This window comes from Anguilla rostrata, chromosome 1 (assembly GCF_018555375.3).
Source record: "Anguilla rostrata isolate EN2019 chromosome 1, ASM1855537v3, whole genome shotgun sequence".
In the NCBI taxonomy this organism is placed as follows: Eukaryota; Metazoa; Chordata; class Actinopteri; order Anguilliformes; family Anguillidae; genus Anguilla; species Anguilla rostrata.
In genome coordinates, this window is record NC_057933.1 from 61476002 (window position 1) to 61497969 (window position 21968).

Below are 21968 nucleotides of genomic sequence, written 5' to 3' on the forward strand. Positions count from 1 at the left end.
ATCTAAACAATAAAAATGTTACATTTACATTTAGACATTTAGCAGATGCTCTTATCCAGAGAAGCTTTGAAAAATGCACACATTTTACAGTTCAGCTGGCATGCATCTGAGGTATCGATATTTATTCAAACATAAAAACAGGGATCCCAGTGATAACAAAGGACCTAAGACACTACTGTTTCTATTTTATGGCCTGATAGGATATTATCAGGGCATAAAACCATAATAAAAGCTACAGAATAGGAAAAAGGGGACACATTACAGTTACCCAAATAACTAAGCCCTCCTTGGAATTGTGAGAGAAAAATTGATACATCTAATAAATTTAACAAATGCCAAAAGAAAAATGGCAGTCAAGAAAATAAATATCCCAAAACAACATTTAGAAAAACCTAAAGCAATCCATTCCATTCCATTCCAACTGCAACTCAATATGCAGTATCAGAAGTAAAATTTAAAAAAAAGAGAGAGAACAATTCTGAAAATGGCAACATTTAGATAAATGAACATTAACATAAATCAGAAAGCGATAAAATATAAAATGTAGGTCCAAAAGGCCAATGCAAGCTCTTACACTTCGTCCTGCATGTTGGGTGTCTGATCTGGAACTACGGCTATATTTAAAGTGGAATCAAATCCAACCCCAAAATCACCAAGATGTGTGGGAGCAATAAATCTGGGGTATGTCTTCAGTAGGAGCCTAATTAGCCTTCAGGAAAATAAGCACACCATTACAATCTACATGACAGTACATTTTCCCCCGGTTTTACTGAAAAATTAATTAGATTTAATTAAGTACAACGTTCATAAATCAGCCTGTGGTATGGAGCCAAAGATTGAAATCATGAAATTTATATTTAAAAAAGAATATAATTCCATTAAGAAATTATTTGTATTGGTGTGCACCAGGGCTGATCTAAGTCGAACACTGTCAGTTCACACTGCAACAGCCCCTGCGCTTACTCTACATGAAAAATGACTCATTCTTAGTCTATGCACGTGACTTTGTCCTGCTGTCACCTGCAGAACAGGGATTAAAACTGTCTCACTTAGAACATGCCTGTCAAGAATAGTCCGGAGAAGAATAAAATTATAGACTGCCAGATCTCAGGGAAAGTACAGCTTCACTTTGGGAGTCAACATGTTTTAACCTGCTACCAATTCTTTCTGGATCTGGGTCTGATCGTTAGAGCTTCTGGAAGGTTTTTATATTGTGAGACATAGCCTATTGTGTAATAACAATATCTAATTATCTATAAAAGGGAAAAGATTTTGAGGAAATTATGTAATTTCTTTATATGGCCCACCCTTCTTTTTCTAAATAAAATATGGGGTCCTTCTGTATTCAGCCAAATAGACTGCAAAATTAAAACTGGAAAAACTGATAAAATCACCTTGAATTACGTAAAAGAATATTGCATATCCATAGACAAACCTGTATAATAAATGTAGGGCTCTGTCAGGACACTTCCTCTCTTACACTCAGTAAAACCAAGAGCAATCAAATTTTGGGTTCAGTAAAACGAGGCTGACCTTCACTAGCACTACTCAGCACTGCTCAGAAAGATCCACTTTGACAACTGGCCATGTTTGTACAGTTCTTGAGGAAAAACTTTCATTTAAAAACATAATGATGTATCTGAATACTGCGTTTGTCTCAATTTCAAATGAGCAAATTTAAAATCTACTGAGCTCTGAACAGAATATGTTCAGTTTTGTCATATCTTGTCAAGGTCAAAGACCAACAATGCAAAATGTCAAGCAAAATGATAAACACACACGAGACAAGGAATGACATATTACCTGCTCTCCCTGGTGAGGAAGTGCTTAATCTTAGTCTTTTCAAACCTCGGCAAATCTGTCATTCATTTAATTAATCTGTGATGTAATTAATGATGCCGTAATCCTTGCTTTGACTATATTTCTAAATGTCAAGTCACCTCCTGCCCTTAACCATGATCTATTTCATTTTTTCTGCTCTTACTGCATACATTGCTGATTTTGCCTGACCTGGAAAAATCAATCAGTTGACATTTAATTTTCTTTCTTCTTCATATAATTAAAAACCAAAATAGAATGTTTGGCAAAAAAAGTCCCAAATATAGCCACCTTTCAACAAAAGGAAAAAATAAAACTAAAAACACTTAAAAATGATCTTCTCTTGAACATCCGATCTGAATACAGAAAGGGACATTTTCCACAATGAGCCTATGAATTACCTTCCACTACAGAGAAACAGCTTTGTCTCTCATTTCTTTTTGCATTATCTTTCCAGGGTGTAGCTGTTTGTGTGCTTAAAACCTGGCTTTTTGGAGCCTGCTCAGAATTCAAAAGCATCCCCCCTGTCAAAACCATCAGTACTTAAATTACTTAGATACACTTTACATTGCCCCCCCCCAAACCACTACTTGTACACATTGCTGTGGTATCTTTCTTCCATAACTTATTCTTAAAATGAACATGGTTTTTTCTCTTTTACAAACTCCAACTGAAGCAGTGGCAGTGAACATATATTTATCTGGATCTCTAGCCTACTACCACATTCAGGTATTGAGATATTCATTAAGCTTCACAGTGGCATAATGCATTGGGAGTAGTTTGAGTTCTGAGCTTATGTGTGTGCGTGTGTGCATGCGTGCGTGCGTGTGTGTGTGCATATGAATGGATGCTGGGATGCACACATTGAAGCTAAAAGACTGCTCTTTGACTGTGAACTTTGGGAAGAACCAGGGGCCCCTTCTCCCATGGCAGAAGCAGGAGACTCTGACAGACCAGTGCAGGTTAAACAGGTGCTGCCACAAAATTATTAACAATAGCAGTGCACAGCCCCTAAATTAAATTCTGGGTATCAACGGCTCCAATAAAAGCACTCAAAAAGAGCCAGTCTCCCAGTAAGTAATTCACCTAGCAATACACTGATTTTACCCCTGCTAACTTCAGTTGATGACAGCTTCTTAAAGTATTACCTATCACCTTATTCAAGTATCATCTGCATGTGTGACCATGCAGGTAAACATACATAATGGCCACTGTCACAGACTAGAATGCACAATGACAGCTCTAACACGAACAATTGATTACGGTTTTCAATGGTGTTGTCCTTGTATGATGGTGCAGCCACCTGTTCCATGAACTGGGTGACTGAAAGAATGTGTTGGAATGCTGTACATCAGTTACATAAAATAAAATGTTAATTATGTTACAGTAATAAATTAAACATAATGCATCTGACCCAACATTATGCATCTGCCAACTGCCAATAATACTTGACTAAAAGTTCAACAACAAACCTGGACAGCATTCAATACAAATATTATATCCATCTCAACACCCTGCAAATATACAACTCATGGTCAACTCATTACAACCTATATAATTACAACCTATATAATGCAGCATTCCTTCATTCAAGCTCCCATTCAATATCACTGCCCCCATCACTACCCAAACATTATTAAGAACGTCAATAGGACTATCATCAATGCCAGAAACTTTTCCATCCTGTACATTTCATGTAACAGTCTGCAGTACATCAAGGAACAGGTTCACTCTCATTCAAAGACTTTTGGCAGCACTTAACAGAATTTGGGAGAAATTTCTACAGAATGTCTGCAAAGTAACTGCAAAAGTCCGTTGGTTGAATCTGCAGAGTAGACTGAAGAACTGATTTGTTCTGCAATTGCCTTTATCCAGAGCAATCTAATCCACCTCTACTAAAGTGCTATGATTGCTTAGAGTGCAGTTAAACAGCATGAACCTAAAGAGACTCAAACCCACACCCCTGTGGTAGTGAGTCAAAACACCATTCGCTCCTCCACATCATCACTACCCAACTGTGAAAACAAGCAACATCGGGCTCCATCCAAGAGCAAGCTGGATAACTGCAATCCAGACCAGTCTAATGAGTCCCTGAGCCTTGTGCAAAGCTCCCAATGAGGCAATGCTCCAAGCAGGCCTCAGATGGCACAGGGCTCATTATCCCATCTGCTGTACCACCGCCGCGCCTGTCCTGCAAGGTGGGCAGATGTCTTCTCCTCTAATGAACGTCCCACTCGTCCACTCATCACCGCAGTGACCGTAAATACCTCGGTATCTTAGAGAGAGAGAGATAGAGAGACATCCATACAGCGATGATGCAGCTCATCCGAGCACCAACAATAATGACCCACCCCCAAAGATAATTAGTGCTGTTTCCTTCAGGCGGGGATATTGCACAATGGTGTGGGCAGGGCCAGAGGCTCCCCAGAGCCCGTGATTTGCTCCAGCGAGTCTCCCACCTGACCGGGTGGGAGTCATACACTTCTGTGATGCTGCACAGAATCTGAGGCTCCACACTCAATTTTACCCACACTCTGTTCTCTGTCTGAAGAAGAAATTTAAAAGCAATTCATTTTCATGGCTTTTTTATCTGTTGATTTTCAGTGACTATAAATACTGTATAATAATCCTATGAAAGAAATAATACACCGAGATTCAAAGCTATTTCAGCAACCATTATAAGTATAAATTAATAAATAAGAGGAACAAAAATTACAAATCCATTAGATTCTGTCATGGAAAAAAAATTAAATTCAAAACTTACTCAAATAATAAAAGCTGCTATTGGTACTATATAAACATTCAGTTACTTGGTGGCATTAGCCTTGCCATCGTGTCAGGAAAGAATAATGTAGGTATTTTATAAAATTGAAAATGGCTATTCCCACGCTAGGCAAAGTCACTGAATATAATAGATCTGTGAAATATTGTATATTACACATGCAAATGTAGGCAAAACTTGCTCACATACATTCTCACTTTTCAGTTTTATTTAAACAGACACATTTAACAGCTGTTGAGCTGCAGATCAAATTATTTCTTATACACCAAATATAACACACGTCCACACAAATATAGAGTATATTTAAAATATAAACACACAAACATTCACCACAGTGGTGTATCATTAAAGTGGGTACATTGACTTATTTAGTAAGAAATCCTCCATGTAATCTTGATGGCCTTGAATGAAAGTGGACAGAAAGTAGGAGACAGCATGTTTTTTTCAGATGCAGAGATCATTCATAAGATATTTCTGCTCCAGCTTTCTCAAAGAGAGAAAAACTCATGATAAATGTGATTTGGGAACCAAATACAGACCCCATAAATATTTCATAGGTAATATCAGGAGAGATATTGAAATGCTAAATGATTCACTGGTGCTTGCCAGAGGAGTGAAGTGTTTTCCATTTTGCGTGCAAAGAGATTTCTTTTAATGCATTTGGAGCAGCACTGTGGCATTATAAATAGCCATTAACTGAGGGCACCCAGCCGCTTATTTAAGTAGAGAAGTGCACTAACAACCTCAGCTTCACCTCCCTCCTAATGGACGTCAGCACCTGAAAGAACGGTACTGACCAGCCTGTTACAGACAGGATAGAAATATAAACGTTTCACTTGTTCTGCTATTGATTACTTGACACCATTATTAACAAAACACATATAAAAGCTATGGCACTGTGCACACAGTCACTCCAGAGTGTATGCATGCAATGATTATCAGCTGTCACTAACAGCTGCAATTACACTGAATGACTAATGAAATGCATTATACAATGCCGTCATCAAAACATATTTTCCGAGCAATGCTCTTCCTTTAATGATTTAAAATGGCTAGGTATTCAGATATTCTGATAAATGCGTGTTTGCCACAGATTAACATTCTTGACTTCTTCAAAAGGATTTCTAGAATAACAAAGCGTCAGATCAAGAGATACATTGCAAAAATCCTGGAACTGTAATAGACAAGGTTAATAGCTTCATGTTCTAACAACAGTGACCCCCTTTCATTTAACATTGTACACTATGAAGGTATATGTCAGCGGGACCATGTGCTTATGATTTCTCATGTACTTTATATACTGTGATTATGTTATTAATCGTGGACCACATCATACAGCATAACAAGGAAAGCTGGAGAACTTAAGAATAAACTATCTAAAGCAACAATGTGAGAGAGGGGAGTTGTGAGTAACAGAAGGAAAAGATAAGAAGAGAGGAGAAAGCAAAAAGCAGAAGAGGGGAAAAGAAAACAAAGTAATAGCATGTGAGTGAGAGTGAAAAGGGGGAATGTGAAAGATATGGATGTGAGATGATGAATGAAGGATGATAAAAGAGACATCAGATGATTAAAATAGGGAGGCAGGTGTCAAAGAGACATGCAAAGGGGAAATGGGGGGGTTGTGGGGGGATGGGGTGTCCATTGGTATGCAGGTGCAGTCTCTCCCCAGAATACATTAGGAACTCACACAGCACTAATACACTATGCAGTCATCAGCACCAGATGGAACAGTAGGCAGTGCATGTTCCATCAAACCCCCAACTTGTCAGGAAAATGTAATTAATGTCCCTGTTTCTCTGGCTGCATTGCCTGCATTTATATATTGATGTATTTATCTGTTCCAACCTGGTCATGTATATTATGTGCTTACTGATCCATTCGCTTCCCTAGAATTCTCTGCCCCATATGCTTTCTGGATGGCCCAAGTTTCCAATCCCTGACCAAGTCCTGACTGCCATTCCTACGGGGCGCTACACCAGTGTGGCCTTGATCCACCTCGCCTCAACAAACCACTGGTGATGGTTTGAGCACTGTGTCCACCAGGGCTCTCTCACATTTGCTTTACCAGCTGCACTGGCAGACGGCCTGTGCACATGAAATATTTAAAGCGAGCACATGCTATTTCCTGGTGAGTGAATTTAAATACTGCAGCCAGAAAATAAAAATAACAATTATGCATTTAGAACACAACTGCGCTTTTTAGCACAGCAGGCGGCAGGGGAACAGCCTGGACTGAAGCTCAGATGCCCCCATGTCTGGTGGTGGTCCGTGGACCCAGCTATCAAACTTATACCTGTCATGATACTTCTTTTGATATCTTGTGAGTTTTAATAAAGACCACTCATCAGTGGCAGATTTCTTTTAAGTAGCTTGTCTAATATTGCAGCCTTAGAAAACATTTGTACACATACAAAACTTTAATTAGGACAAAATAATTGGGTCACATAATAATATATTATTATTATTATTATTATTATATTACTTATGACCAAAGAACAGGAAGTAATTATCACTTGAAATCGATTGTTTCATATGAAGTTTCCTCAATATAACTTATTTTATCTGAAGTGCACAAAAGGTAACGCTACAGTATCACAAATACAATCAAGCAAAAAGGAATCAGCAGCAAATGGCCTGCTTATTAATCCTGCAAAACAATCACAAACAGGTTTAGGGTGATTACCAAATAAAGGTAGCTTCTATTCATAGAGCACCAGCTGCCACTGTTATCTATGGTAGCAGTAACCAGTCATGTAAATCCCTGTGTTGTTTAATCCAGCATGCATGTCATACTGAAATATGCAAGGGATGGGACAGAACTGTCATCTTTGAGTGTTATCTTCTTTAAAGCTTCTATTTTTTTGTCTGTCACCTTCTTAGGAATGGCTGCTATTGTATATATACATTTATATTTATTTATGAGACAACATAAACCAGTGTGACTCAAGAATCAATTCAAAACACCGTCTGTATATTTCTACATGACTGGACAGTTACAAACGCAATTCAGGTTCACTCCATTTTTCACGTCAAACCAAGATATGGGAAGATCTCAACATATGTACTCAACATGGGTTTTTTGTTGGTGTGTGGGTGTGCATTAGTGCATCTGTCACCCCAGCAGACATTCAAACTCCTGCAGAAAACCCAATGGGCTACTGTTAGGTGCATCCTGTTAAGGCACTGTTCTAGTGCGTGGATGAGGCCCTCAGCCTGACGCATTGATGCACTCAGTCCGTGCCACTGCTGAAGTGTGTACCTCCTGCTCATATCTGTGCCAGCCTGACCTCCACACTGTGGTGTGATAAGAAGGGGAAGTTGACATGTTGTGCTTCAGAGGGGAGCATGTGCTTGTTTGTGCTGTCCCCAGCCGATAGCAGAGGACCCAATGACAGCTGAATAAATATGACTCGGCATTCCAAATTGGGGAGAAAAGAACAAGACAAAGGAAAAATGCGGCACAGTTCCTCAACAACAGCATTGTGTGGTGCTATCTCCCTTCCCCACCTCATCGCCTGCATGTGCTCTTAATACACCAATTGACCCTGAAATAAAATGGGGGCACATCAAAGGCGCCCTGACAGGATAATAAAGCCTCATCCATGGCACTGTGTATCACAGACATAATGAACCAATCTAAACTTTGCTGTCTACATCAAAGCCTGACATAATTCTTTAAATCAGGGAGTCCATGATAAGAAATGACAACTTCCCTCATTTTAAAGTGATATTTCACTTGCTAATTGCTAACTGAAACTCCAGCAGCTGAAACCATTACCCCATTTCCACACATATCACATCTCCCTCATCAGCCAGTGTGTGAGGTACCTCCCACCCTTACAGAGCAGAGTGCCACTCAAAACATCACTTCTATGCAAATTTGCACCAATTTCGAGGAACCCTCCATTACTGCACATCAAAATGATGTACTGTACAGTAATTAACTTACTGTATCCATGGTAACAATTCTACATCACATCCTACAGCATTATATAGACAAAGGAAAAAAATAACACGGCTTAAATAGTTTTTTTCCCCATTGTTACTTATCATTCTAAGAAAAGTAAAATTGGCACTTGTTCAGTGTAATTAGTCTGGGAGTGGAGAACAATAGGCAAAACCATTCTGTAATATCAAAATACACATCCCACTCTCTCTGTGTGTGGCAGGAACGGTCTGCACAATAAAGCATATTTCAGAGAACAAAGAACAGACAAACCGCATCAAATAATCAGCAGCAAGTGAAATGAATAAAAGCAACAGAACAAATTTGAAGAAAGCAATTATTCCATGAAACTCTGTTGGGGCATTCCACCCATAGCTTAATGCATTTTTAAATGTTTTGTATTATCATTGTACTTTTATTCCTTTATTAATGTAATAAAATAACTGTAGCTAAAGTGCAAATCAAAAGAGCGTTAAGGTGGAATGCTTCTCTAGAACCTATAAGATATAGACATAACTTTCAATATCAAGAAAAGAGTTGCCCTTCTTGGCTGTTTCTGATAATGTGGTCTTTACAAGTCTTTAGATTCACTTAGATCTTATTGTCACTTGAGCAAAATCTTTTCCATGATACTACTTGATCTCAGAAGCATTTTAAAGTCATGTTCCCCTTTGGTCCAACACTCAACTCAGGAGTGCTGGGGAGAGTTCCTCTAATTTATAAACAACACACTTGAGTGAAATGTCTTATTAAGGACCGTGCTAAAATAATGTGGCTTTTCTCTGCAGAAAGTGTATCCCAATGTGTCAATGTGTGTTAAAAAAGGGGAAGCAGGGCTTCGGGGGGAGGAGGCAGGTAAACGGGGTGGGGTGTTTCCAGCGGCTTTTTAATCAGAAAACAGGACAGGAACAGGACATCCTGATCCAGAGCACCATCTGCAGATAGAGGTTTCTGAGCTAACACTCCAGCCCCTCCCCCTCTACCGCACACACATACCGCCAGTGGCCTGCCTGCCTTATCCGATGATGAGGTGCTACTCTCAGCCACCTGACCCCCCCCCCCTCAGTCCTCACTCCATCTTACTGCCAACATCATCCGGCAGATGATACAGGCCACTACAGCATGCAGGCCACAGCACATTTTATTTGTGAGGGACCTCCCTGACAGAGTGAAATAATGTAGCAATGCCTCCACTGTACCAGACACACTGCGTGTGCTGACACACAGCCAACCGCTTTAACACCTTCAGAGCAATAAGCTGCTCTTCTTCTGCCTACATCAAACACACTTCCAAGGTCTAAATGTCAAGGATAATGATGTGTGTGCATGAGATTCTGTGAGAATGCGGGCGTGTGTGTGTGTGGGGGGGGGGGGGGCATGTGTGTCTGTCTGTCTGTGTGTGTGTATATGTGTGTGTGTGCGTGTGTGTGTGTGTGTGTGTGCATGCGTGTATGTGTGTACGGCGTGTGTGTGTGAGTGCATGTGGGTGTATGTGTGTGTGCGTGTGTATATGTGTGTTTGTGTGTGTGTATGGTGCGTGTGTGTGTGTGTGTGTGTGCGTGTGTGTGTACAGAGCACGTGTGTGTGTGTATGTGTGTGTGCGTGTGTGTGTGAGTGCATGTGTGTGTGTATGTGTGTGTGCGTGTGTATATGTGTGTTTGTGTGTGTGTATGGTGCGTGTGTGTGTGTGTGTGTGTGTACGGCGCACGTGTGTGTGTGTGTATGTGTGTGTGCGTGTGTGTGTCTGTGCACAGACTCCCCTGCTTGTGAAGACTGAGCCTAACACACCAGGCTGGCGCTCAGGGCAGGAGCCAGGCAGAGACAGATGGAGAGCTGCCACTCGGCTCTGCACACAGAGCAGAAATGCCAGGGGGTGACAGGAGCACATGTGGCCACAGACTGGCATGCCTCCTCAGGCAGAACGGCACTGGGGGAGGGGGGCAGCTGGAGGCTCATCTCATCAGCATCACCAGAGCCGCAGCACTGAGAGAGGGAACAGGGAAAATAAAAGAGACAGAGAGAACAGGGAGGAAAAAATGGAAATAGAGGGGGATTGGGGAGGAGAAAGGTAAAGAGGAAAATAAAGAAGCTCTTTGCCAAATATATGTACGGTAGTAAAGATTTGAGGTGCTCAGTCTTTCAGCCTGAGTTGGAAGGCTATAAACTGAATGTAAAGTATCTTTCCATGATGGAAAAGAGTGTCCAGTACATGAATACATGAATATATAACAATAAAATGATAATACAGAGATGAAAGAGGCACTTCTTAAAACAGGGACGTTTGTGATGTGTGCATACAGGCCTGACTGTGGCCTTCTCCTCATCTGCTCACCATTTGGGCTGAGAGGAAGTATCACTTTCAATGCCCACAAAAGGCTGATTCCCTGGTTAACAGCTTCTGTATGTCCAAGTATGTCTATGATAAATATGGGGATTCCCTTTCAGAAGAAGAAAAGGGCATTGTTCTGAAGTGATGGCAACAATGACGGAATCTCTGAATGGCCTTTTTATCATTCCTTTTATCAGTTAATTTATAGAAATGAATTAAATAAATAAAATGAAATATCTGTCATAAAACACAACTAATTAGTTATGTCAACAACAAAATCATGAATAGCTCCCTTTGGCCCGCCTCTACTACAAATTTCTCAGTTTCCAGTCTCTCTCAGTATGAGCACTTCCCCTCCAGTGCCTTCCACCTGACAACACCAATGGCCTCCAATCAATCCCATGTGGAATAAGAATACATTTTTAACATATTCTCTCATGCTTACAAGGTACATCCACCGTTTCCCTTTCAATCGCAATCTCCATCACCTATCATTACCCAATTCTCTCTCGCCTGAACTTCAACCTCTCCCCTCAATTACTATCTCTCATATCATTCTCTCCTTCTGTACCCTCTCCCGATAGACTCTTGAATGGCAAATGTCAACCTTAACATAGCCGACAGTGTTATCTGTATGGGCTTACACATTTTAACAACAGCCTATTGCCAAATGCTGCATGGGAGAAACAAAGTGGGACAATGTATACAGATTCTGGAATGCACTGGGATCAAGATTCCCATCACTTGTTGCAATCAGATGTTTGATGAACCCTTCATGCCAAGCGCTTCCTCCCTAATTAACACCAGTGACAACAGGTGCTCATCAAAGACTCAAGCCTCGCAAAATAGGTAGCCCACAACATATTGTACCAGAACAATTCTCGGGGTCTATGCATTTCCACTAAGCATAGACCCCAATTCAAAGTTACACCCTTGCTCCACACTGTTCTGTCCTTTAAGGATTTTTATCCCATCAGCACATATTCAGACTGAATGTGCTTGTTTTTCAATGCTCTGCATTTCACTGCACTTTGAGCTCTTTGGGGTCTTTACTGCAGCCCCAGTTCTTGGAGAGCCACAGGGTCCGCTGGTTTTCATTGTCACTCAGTACTTGATTACAGAGTTAACTCAACTCATTTGGCTTCCTAGGTTTTGTTGATTTTAAAACCAAAACCAAAACAAGAACAAGCAGATCAGACTCTCGATAGACCCTAGTTCTACCTGCTCTAGTATAACACCTTCATACTGCTACGGATAGTATTATTTCCTCTCAATTGTAGAAGGAATACTCTTTCCAGGATAAAAATGTGACACCATTAAAACATTACAATTCTTTATTAGGAGAAGTGATGGAAGCACAGGGGCTGTGCTCTTACTGGATGAATTTATCATGAGCAGTAAATATTCTAGTGCAAAATTATAACTGTTTTCCTTGAAATGATAGCCTGTGCTTCGTACTCCTGTGCCCCTTTACTACATTTTATGAAAGAGAATATAGGGCCAGGCTGGAATGGACCTACTCACATAAGCCAGGTCTATCATCTGTCTCCCTCAGTATCCCTCTTTAAATGTCTCATTGTGAGAAAATCACCCATGTCTCTCCCTCCAACACTACTTTAAAATGCCGTTAGGAGAAGCACATTTCTGTAAAGCAAAAAAAAAAAAAAAAAAAAACGAAACAAAACATTTGTCGTGTGAAATCTTTGAGTTTTGCATCTCTTCTGTTCTGCCCAGACAGCTTCTTCCTCTTACTGCATTTTGCCTAGTTCTGTTCTATTTGTCTGACAAAGTGGCCAACACTTCCAGTTAAATCAGCACATATTCAAATAACTAACATTATAACCACCAGCACTTAAGCCATCACACACCATTTGGCAGAGCAGAAAAATGCATTTACTTCAATGAAGCATCCAAATGAGGAAAACTGAGAGATGCTGAGAGAAATCCTCCCACTGCCAGCCCTCCCAGGTACCGTATGTCTACACAGCATCCAGAGCCTGATACAATGCAAACTCATGGCTCTATCACCAGGGTATAACTGAGCTGTAACCTGACAGGGAAGTGGAGCAAGCCTTAGCATGTTGCTTTCAAATTAAATCTATGTGCCAGTCTCCATTTTCTCCCAGGTAATCGTCAATACTTACTGAAATTATTCAGGCAGAAAGACTAAAAACAAAACAAAAATAGCGATAAAATATTAGCAAAGACCTTTCCACTATACCAGGCTACCCTCTAGCTCAGGACATGCCAGCTTGGACAGGAAGGGGGGTGGGGGCTGTTTGAGCTGTTATCCAGTTTCCATTTTTCTTCTTCTACCTTTTCTCTATTAAACCACAGACCATAAATTGAGGAAGACCCTGAGGAGTGGCTATAGGAAACAGAGCTGCTGTCAATTTAGCCCAGTCATCTTTCACTCCAGCCCAAATGGTCCGATTTTCCACACGGTTGGATGTATTTTCTAAAAGCCGCCGAAAGGGAAGAAGTTTGTACCCAGAGTGCACTGGGACAGAGGCAGAAAGGACAGGGAGGGTGAAAGCTGCTTGGACAGAGGAGCTAACCAGACAAGCAGTCTGTTTGTGCCTCTTTATTTTGAACCCAGAAGGCTTTAACTGCCAATTAAGCTTTCAACAGCAGGTGATGAATGAAGGGTAACAGGCCTCTGGGAGAGGGAAAAGTGAGTGCAAGCAAAGACACTTAACCAGCCAATCAGATGCCTTCAATTAGGACAAATACAGTCAGTGCACAGAAAAGAGAAGACCGCACATGAGAACACTCATAAAGAAAAACTAATTCTGCAACAACACAGTATGAATTTGTGCACATATAAATCAAATTAGAGAATACGGGTTTGTAATAAATTTATAACTTAAATAAATAAGTTATGATCTTGACAGTGTTTGTTTCAAAAAAGAAAACAAATTCAATAGCATCTGCTCTGCAAACAGCACATTTCACTACCTCTGACTTCTCATCATTTACACGTAAATGGACACAAAACATAGAAGTGTTGAAGGTCAAACTGATCAATACAAATAGCAAATCGTGGTGTTTCAGTACACAAAATAATTTCATGGACTATCACCTTCATATAATTACTCTCTTCAAATGAATGCTACCAAGGTTTAGAATTGTTTTCATGCAAAGGTGTATGAACTTACTTCAAAAGTTAGTACAGGCCCAATAGTTCATATAATCATCCTGCTTCCCTATCAAGAGTATGAAAGTATGAAAGGCAAGATACATTGACTGATGCAAGTGTTACAACCATTTGGCATCATTATTGCATCACTTGTAACTGGAACTTTTAAAAGTTTAAAACTGAAATACATAATAAAAACTTTTCTTCATCAGTCTATACAAATGCTAATATTTTCCAGCAGGAATGCTCTATACCCTTGTGAGACATTTTCAGGCAAACAAGTTTTACCCTCTTAAGAGTACATTTGACTTCCATTTCCAAGTGAATGCACAAATACAAATATACACAAAAAATTTTGTATGATGAATATGGAACAATTGTTAATCTGAGGGAGTGCAACATGTACTCCAGGGGCTATAGCTGAGCTCCCAGAAGCAAACCACACTCAAATAAAAATTTCTGATCAAAATTTTATATCAATATTACAACATATCAACTCAATCCGATAAAACATTTCAAAGTAAAGTTAAACCCAACCAGAAAAAAAAAATTCTGATTGCAGAAGCAATCAGGTAGCCAACAAAACTAAAATGCCCTGCTTAATGCTAAATGAAAATAAAATAAATGCACAAAATCATTAATGCTTTCATACAATAAATATCTTGCAAATCGGTCATGTCAAATCACGCTACAGCACACATTTACATTCAAACCAAATTCAGATGATCAAAGTCAAACTGTCTACCGAGGTTCAAGCTCCACTATGCTATGGGGCTCCATAGCATTTTCATCACTTGTTAAAAAATGGTGACATCAGCATCTGTGCCAATTTTAAGATTGCACCAATGAGGCCTGCCTGAAGAGGGAGATGCTTGTCGCCTGGGACCCCCCCCCCCCCACCCCCCACCTTATTGTCCCACCTCAGGGAGCCCTCCAGTTTTCAGCAGAGATGCTGGACCAGCTCGTAGGCTCACAGTTGTCTCCATGACAACAGGTAATTTCAGACATGTTCTGTTGTCTACTGCAGCAGTGCAAAATAAGTGGGAACACACAGGAGGTGTATTTGTGCAAGATGCTAAATAAAGTTACTGTTTACATCATGCAGTCTGATAGAAAACGAATACTTCAGAAAGACAACACAAGCAAAAAAATAATACTGCAGCGTGTGGTGAGGGTTAAATTATGTTCAAATTGCCTGAATAAAAATCGACCAGTCTCTGTCTGACTCATAAAAATAAAATTATGTCTTGGAGCATGTGGGCCATTAGTGTCTTCATGCCTGCTGGCCTGACAGCCTTTAACCCATTAAATCAAAGCGCAGACAGCACTGAGATGCATTATATTATTTATGTCCTTAGCAGTCACCAATATCAAGGGCCACATGCAGAGCTCATATATTTACCTGCAGGCCTTTTAGACCCTTGGGATATTTGACATCGCACAATGGCAGTGCCCCACAAGGAAGCTTAGTTCCTGCAGCACTGTCACAAAGCGTCCCCTGTTGTTGCTGGGATGAGCAGAAGGGCAAGGCCACATTTCCCATTAGTTCACAATCATCTGCCTTACAGCTGCTAAATGGAAAAGGCTGCTCTGTAAGGTGACTGTGCAAAAGAAACAAAACCAAAAGTGCACCGCACGGTAAGGCAGAGACAAGATGCAGTGTGGTGCAGTGCACACAGGTTCTAACACAGTCACACTGCAGCACAGATAGGTTGCAGATACGATGCAGCACAAGGTGCAATTAAGCCTTTTATGCAAAACAGGCAGGATGCAGTACAGGTGCATAGCAAGAGAGATTCCCCAAGATGCAATGCAGTCTCTCACATTGGTCCACGGTATCTGACACAAATAGACCTAAGCAACACAAAACAGTTCAAACTGTTACAGGGAGTATGAGACAGGAACATTTCGTCTCACACATTATGGCTATATGCTGTATCATGCACATATATCTGTGAGGAGGGCTGCAAATCTAACAAGTCTATCATTAAAATGTTATGTATTGGTAGTGTATTATTATAAATTATGATTATCCTTTTCTTCCTGCTTAATTTTAGTCATTGCTACACTTAACTCACTGATAAATATAAATAGTCATTTTTTCAGCAAATCACCAAAACACAACTGTGAAAACGTTTAATTTAAATTTATAGTAATGGACAAATGTTGACTGAATCCTGGCCTGTGTGAGGAAAAACCCATCGCATTTAATTGTGAATGAAATACCAATCTGCATTTGTGACTGCTGTATTTGTGCCAGCACCATGCTGTCTGTGCTGTCAAAATTGGACCGCATGTATTTTCCCACAGAGTAAATAATCAAAAAGCAAGACTATGCCTCTTAAAAAACCAAAGCCGCTTCTTGTCTGTAAAATACTTTCAGCTAAACTGATGGCCCATTTTATTCTGAGATGAAAAGCTTTAATATGCCTTCTGCCACATCCAACTCAGACAGCCCAGCCAACTTAAATCACATTCTTGAGAAAAGCTGTCATTTACACAGGTGTTGCCTGTGATGAAAAGTTTACAGTTACACCACAGTTAAAGCATTATTAACAAAGCTAGGGAATATTTATTTAACATATTTTTTGTCTCAAAAATGTCCTAACCTTATCAACAAAATATTAAATATGAGGAATATGAATATTCATCATGAGATATCCCATCAAAAGGCTTTTAGTCTCAACAAAGGCAGAGACAGAATTTCCAGCGTTAAGAGCTGAAAACCTACTGAAGCCAATATAATCTGTGGAGTCAAATGAGATTTTTTTGTTTGTTTATAGCATCTTGCTTTCACAGTATTGTGTGAGGTGACACATTGAGAAGAAGGGAACAACCATCTTAAACATTTTTTTTAAATCTCCTGTTAATTTCAACAAAGATCTTGTTTGAATTTATCATTACTCATAATGAAGCTGCAGCAAGATGTTTAGTGCAAATCTATACAAGCTGAGAGGCCAGTGTCTGAAACTCAGCAATTTCACAGTCCGCCACATCGTTATGAGCTGACAATGTGCATGTCCTTAAAAGCACTGACTAATCACTGACTAGTCATTCAGAATCTCCACTATCTTCCACAGTGCAACCACACAGCTTTACTCTCCCACACACAAAAGAGTCCTCTTCACTCATACATCACAAACGCCTATCCTCTCTCTCAACACCACACGTGCCTATTCTCACATACACCACACAGTCACACTCGTCGACAAGTGTTTGTGACACTAGTACAGCAAACAGCAGGAACCCCGATAACACCTTTAAAATTATGGCATATTTATCAGGCACAACAGTAAATGACTTGTTAATTTCTCAACTGCAACATTCAAAATTTGTTATATTAATTACATTTTAATTATTAACCCTTGACAGGTAAGGGAATGGTTCAGCATATTACATTATATATTATATACTATATAATTTTACATTTTGTATTATGTCTACTTTTAGTACTAGTCATTTGACTCCAAAAGGGAAAATAACAAAGTACTAATTAATAGAAAAAAAGACCTCTTTTGAAGTTTTCTGACTTCAATTTCTCATTGACAAACAAGCCCATCCTTTGGGACATGTCGCTTCATAAAAAGACTGACAGCGCAGTCACAGTCTCATCAATCAAGGCCTTGTAACTATGTGTAGACAATTCCTGTCAGCTTGTCACTTTCACTTCTCTTTGTCTCAAAACGGCCTTAAATCTATGAAACAAACCCGAGTACAGGCAGCGACATGTGCATGTAAGAATGACAACCCCCTGTTTGATTTTCAGGAAAATCACCCTGAAGATGTTCTAACTAAAAGTTGCTGTTGCTATTATTGTGATTATACGCTGCCTTTCCACTCACACATAAAGTGCCACCATGGCAGGTATTTAATTTCCAAAAAGACAGAAACATGGAAACAAACTCTTACACTTGACCATAGTGATACGTAACAAAAAAAAAAAGACCTAACAAAAACCTCATTGTTTTTGCCCCATGAAGCAAATTCCTTAGATACATTTCCTGTAGACACAAATGAGTATATTAGTATACCATGTACCACATACAGTGATATACCATTTAGTAAAGGCTAGTGGATCCGCACAGTGCCTACTATAGTCCAATATATGTGAGCAAGCAGGGTGACTTTAACAAAGATGGTTTTACAGGGCTATGTATCATACGTATACAGTTCAGCAAAAGCTCAGGATCTAAAAAATAAAAATAAAAACCTTTTCTGCCAAATGGTTTTCATAATTCCATCAGCATTACAAGACAGGGAATCACTGCCGTTCCATATGAATTCTACATGCATATCTGAACATGGCCTTAGATTGCAATTAAATCCTGCTACTGTATGTCAACAAGGCAGGTAATCAATCCTTTAATTAAATACAATGTCACCACACCTTTACCACAAATGCAAGTGACTGCCAGTATAAACAGCCAAGCAAAAATGGGTAGTCTCTCCGATTTCACTACATAGTTCTATGCTTCTATTCCCCCAACACCAAACACACACACACACACACCCATACCAACCATATGCACCCATACACACAGTAATACTCAGTAAAGTGTCCAGCATGAAGAAAACATAGTAGAGCCTTTTTGATCCATCTTGGACTCATAACTCTGTTAGCATTAATTTACACTGTACATTTGACCGTGTATAAACTGTGGCTAAACCAAAGCTGGTATCACCTCGTCTTTCCAGACTGGAGACCTATTGTACAGATGGCCCCAGTGACCGCTGAACTGGCTTACTGTTTGAACAGACACATAGACAACACACAACTGTGCTCACAGGTACATTTAGCCACATCAGCTAGTGTTTGCTTTTATTTTATGGTCATTGCTTTTTCTCTTTCTTTTTTGGGCTGATGGGTAAATAAAATGAAAGATATGAATTAAATGAAGCAGAATTAATTGTCTACATGAAATTCTGAAAAACCGTTGTCTTCTCTGCCACTACTATTCCCAAACTAATGACATCTGTTTCAACAAACCCAAGGAGTCAAATATGAAAAAATAACAGTAGGCATGCATTTCTCTTCATTGCATCATAACATTATTCATAATATATTTATCTATTCAAACATTATTCATTCATACAAAAAGGATATACATAATGTCTCGTTTAACTACATTCTGCCTTGTGACTTGAATGCATATGCCCTTATTCTGAAATAAACAAATGTATCAGCCAGAAATATCGGCTACTCATCTGTAAATGGCAGCTAAATTGGTAATATTTACTGATTGAATGTGAGTTATAAGAGGATGCTGACAACTAGATGTTTTCATAATTTTAATTAGCTTAGTAGAAGATTTAACTGGAAACATACAAATAATTCACAACTACAACAGCATTACAATAATTTAATTAAGATAATAATACCACTCTTAAAAGTCATAAAGTGCAGGCCATATCAACTGTTCTTCTCTTATTATATTGTATAATAATAGCTAGTTACCAATCAATGGAACTTCAAATATGGCTCAACAAAAAAAGGATTATGTATAAAAAGATTTTCTTTCGATTCACTGTGACAAATAAGCAAGAGAACCACTAGCATGAACCAGTCACATGACAGTCACGTGACTACCAACTGCGCTACTAGAATAGGTAAGTGCAAAACATACCCTGTCATCTATGCAGAAAATCATGCGCTCTTCTCACAAGTGGAACTCCTGCTGACAGCTTGGGTGTGGGCGTAATAAGCAACAGTTAACCTCTCTACTCCCAAAATGTGAATGTATCCATTTGGGAAAAGACAAAAAATACAATCAACATAACTTAAAAGAATCTCCCTCTGGCAGTCTAGTGAAGCACACAATGGTTGTGGAAAAAATATCCCATCGCAATACCATGTAAAAAGCAGAAATACACAATTAACGAGTGTCAAGGCAATTTTCTATAAAAATCCAGTCATTTAATCATTGAAGAGGGCGATCTTCCAGGGCAAATTGTTAACCGGATTTATGAAGTAGCCATACTGTAGGCTCCATGTACATAGTGTAGCCTATAGTGGACAGACTGAATCTGGGACATAGCAAAAATAAAGCATTTAATTTAAAATCAACACATAACCATTTAACATTCATTCATATTACTGCCATGGTGCCAATATTTCACAGAAAAAGTTGGGTTGGAAAAATCAATTACACTGGATCTACAGACAGCTGGGAGTTATAACTGTAGAGTGGCGTAATAAAATACACAGTCAAATAAAAAAAATGTCCACCTGGAGGGCAGCACACTGAAGATCCACCATGAACTGTATGGGATCAACTATATGAGCATGTTTCAGTTCGGGGAATTTATGGGGGATACGGTCACATGACAACACAGCATATAAGTAAATAATAAAATTTACACTGTGTTGAACTCCTCGGTTCTGTCCAATTGCAAGTAACTACTTCATCCTTATTGTGTCTCTGCTTAAAACATTTTAGCCTACGACAGGGCGACTGTCAGCCCATGGTAGTCGTGTAAGCATCTGCATCTAAAATCCGATTATTTACTTATGCAGCCACCTAACAAATCAATTCTCTGCTTATTTCAAAAATAAAAACAGCAAAAGGCTACCTATTTATATTTTAGTAAAGGTTCTGTGTGACTAGAACAACGCATTTCTGCATTATTATGAATGTCACAATACGGCACAGCTCTCCTTGATAAGGGATTCTGAGATTGGTAGTGGGCTATAGGCACCGGAGCATCTTCGCTTTAAGTGCCCCGTTAATTCTGGTGGAACTAGTCCAATCATATTTTATTTGACTGGCAAATAGCCTGTGTAATTATCGTTGCCATGCACAAACATTACAGTGAATTCATGTTAGCGAGTTTGACAACGAAAGTTAAAGTATTCTATTCTATCAGTAACAGAATAACTTAACATAAGCTTGTTGTGTCGATTAAGTGAAGCCCCAAGCTTAAAAAAAGTTGCAGGTAATTAGTGTCTACGGTAGTAATTAGGCATACAACGCGACAATAAGTAGCCCATCATATTGGTTTTTAAACAAGCCATAGCATACATAAATAAAACAATAAATTCTAAATAAACAAAAAACGTACCATAAATAAATAAATAAATACCGGTTAGGCTACAGGCTACTGTAACTTCAGTATGTTCAAGAATACGTTTGGCAGACCTGTGCGTAATGTAATTCCTTATAGTTATTAGGATATCTGTTGTACTAATAGGCTACTCGTCATTTCAGACGGTTGACAAAGCAGTGTTTTATATTTTCCAGAACTGTTTGCAAATCGTAATTAGAAGACGGAGTTGGAAGCATTTTGTAGAGCTTGACTATTTTAAGAACATAACCGACACTTACTTCGAATAGGGACTGGAATTCCCACCATTCGTTATTTAGTTGAAAAGACTGTTATTTGTTTCCATTCCTGGCCCCGATCTGGCTAACGTTTAAAACATTACGTTTCTTCCTTCAAGTCCAAAGAGTTGAACAACTGATCGACGTCCAGCGCTGTCCAAGACGTGGCAGAAGCCTCCAAGATTACAGTCCGCAGGGAATCTATTGCTTTCTGTTGCAAGAACAGCAGCGGAATAAAGCAATGTGGTAACTAAAATTAAGCAGACCCACAATTGCAAAACTAAAAACGTTTTCTGAACTTCTTCTCTCGTGTTGTTATTAATTTCTAGAGCCGTACATTATGCACTTCTCCTACGACAGTCACGCAGTTAAAATATAATATTATACAAGAGCACGCCTTCAACATCTGATGCGCCCCTGCTGCAAATGGTCCTGAAGCAAGGCGATATGCTCCAAACTGCAAAGCAGAACTCACCCAGGTGCTGATTGGGCGGGGTGAGATCAGTGGGAGGTGCCTGAGGAAGCGCTGAAAAGAAGTTCTTTCTATGGTAACATCGTTCCTTTTTCACCCTACACAGCGTAAGGTCGGGTAAGACGGCCTTAAAAAGAATGTCGATTTACTGCTATGAACAATA

General features: G+C 39.5%; 1 protein-coding gene across 2 annotated transcripts in view; it reads right to left on the bottom strand.

The window, feature by feature from the left end:
- The window catches only part of LOC135261092 (protein CBFA2T1-like), a 29058-nt gene extending 7298 nt beyond the window's left edge, over window positions 1-21760 (bottom strand). For both annotated transcript variants that reach the window (XM_064347012.1, XM_064347005.1), the window contains exon 1: window positions 21337-21760. In XM_064347012.1, coding sequence (XP_064203082.1) covers window positions 21337-21364 — 28 coding nt within the window. In that variant the 5' untranslated portion in view covers window positions 21365-21760. The remainder of the gene's footprint in view (window positions 1-21336) is intronic.
- Window positions 21761-21968: the final 208 nt, after the last annotated feature.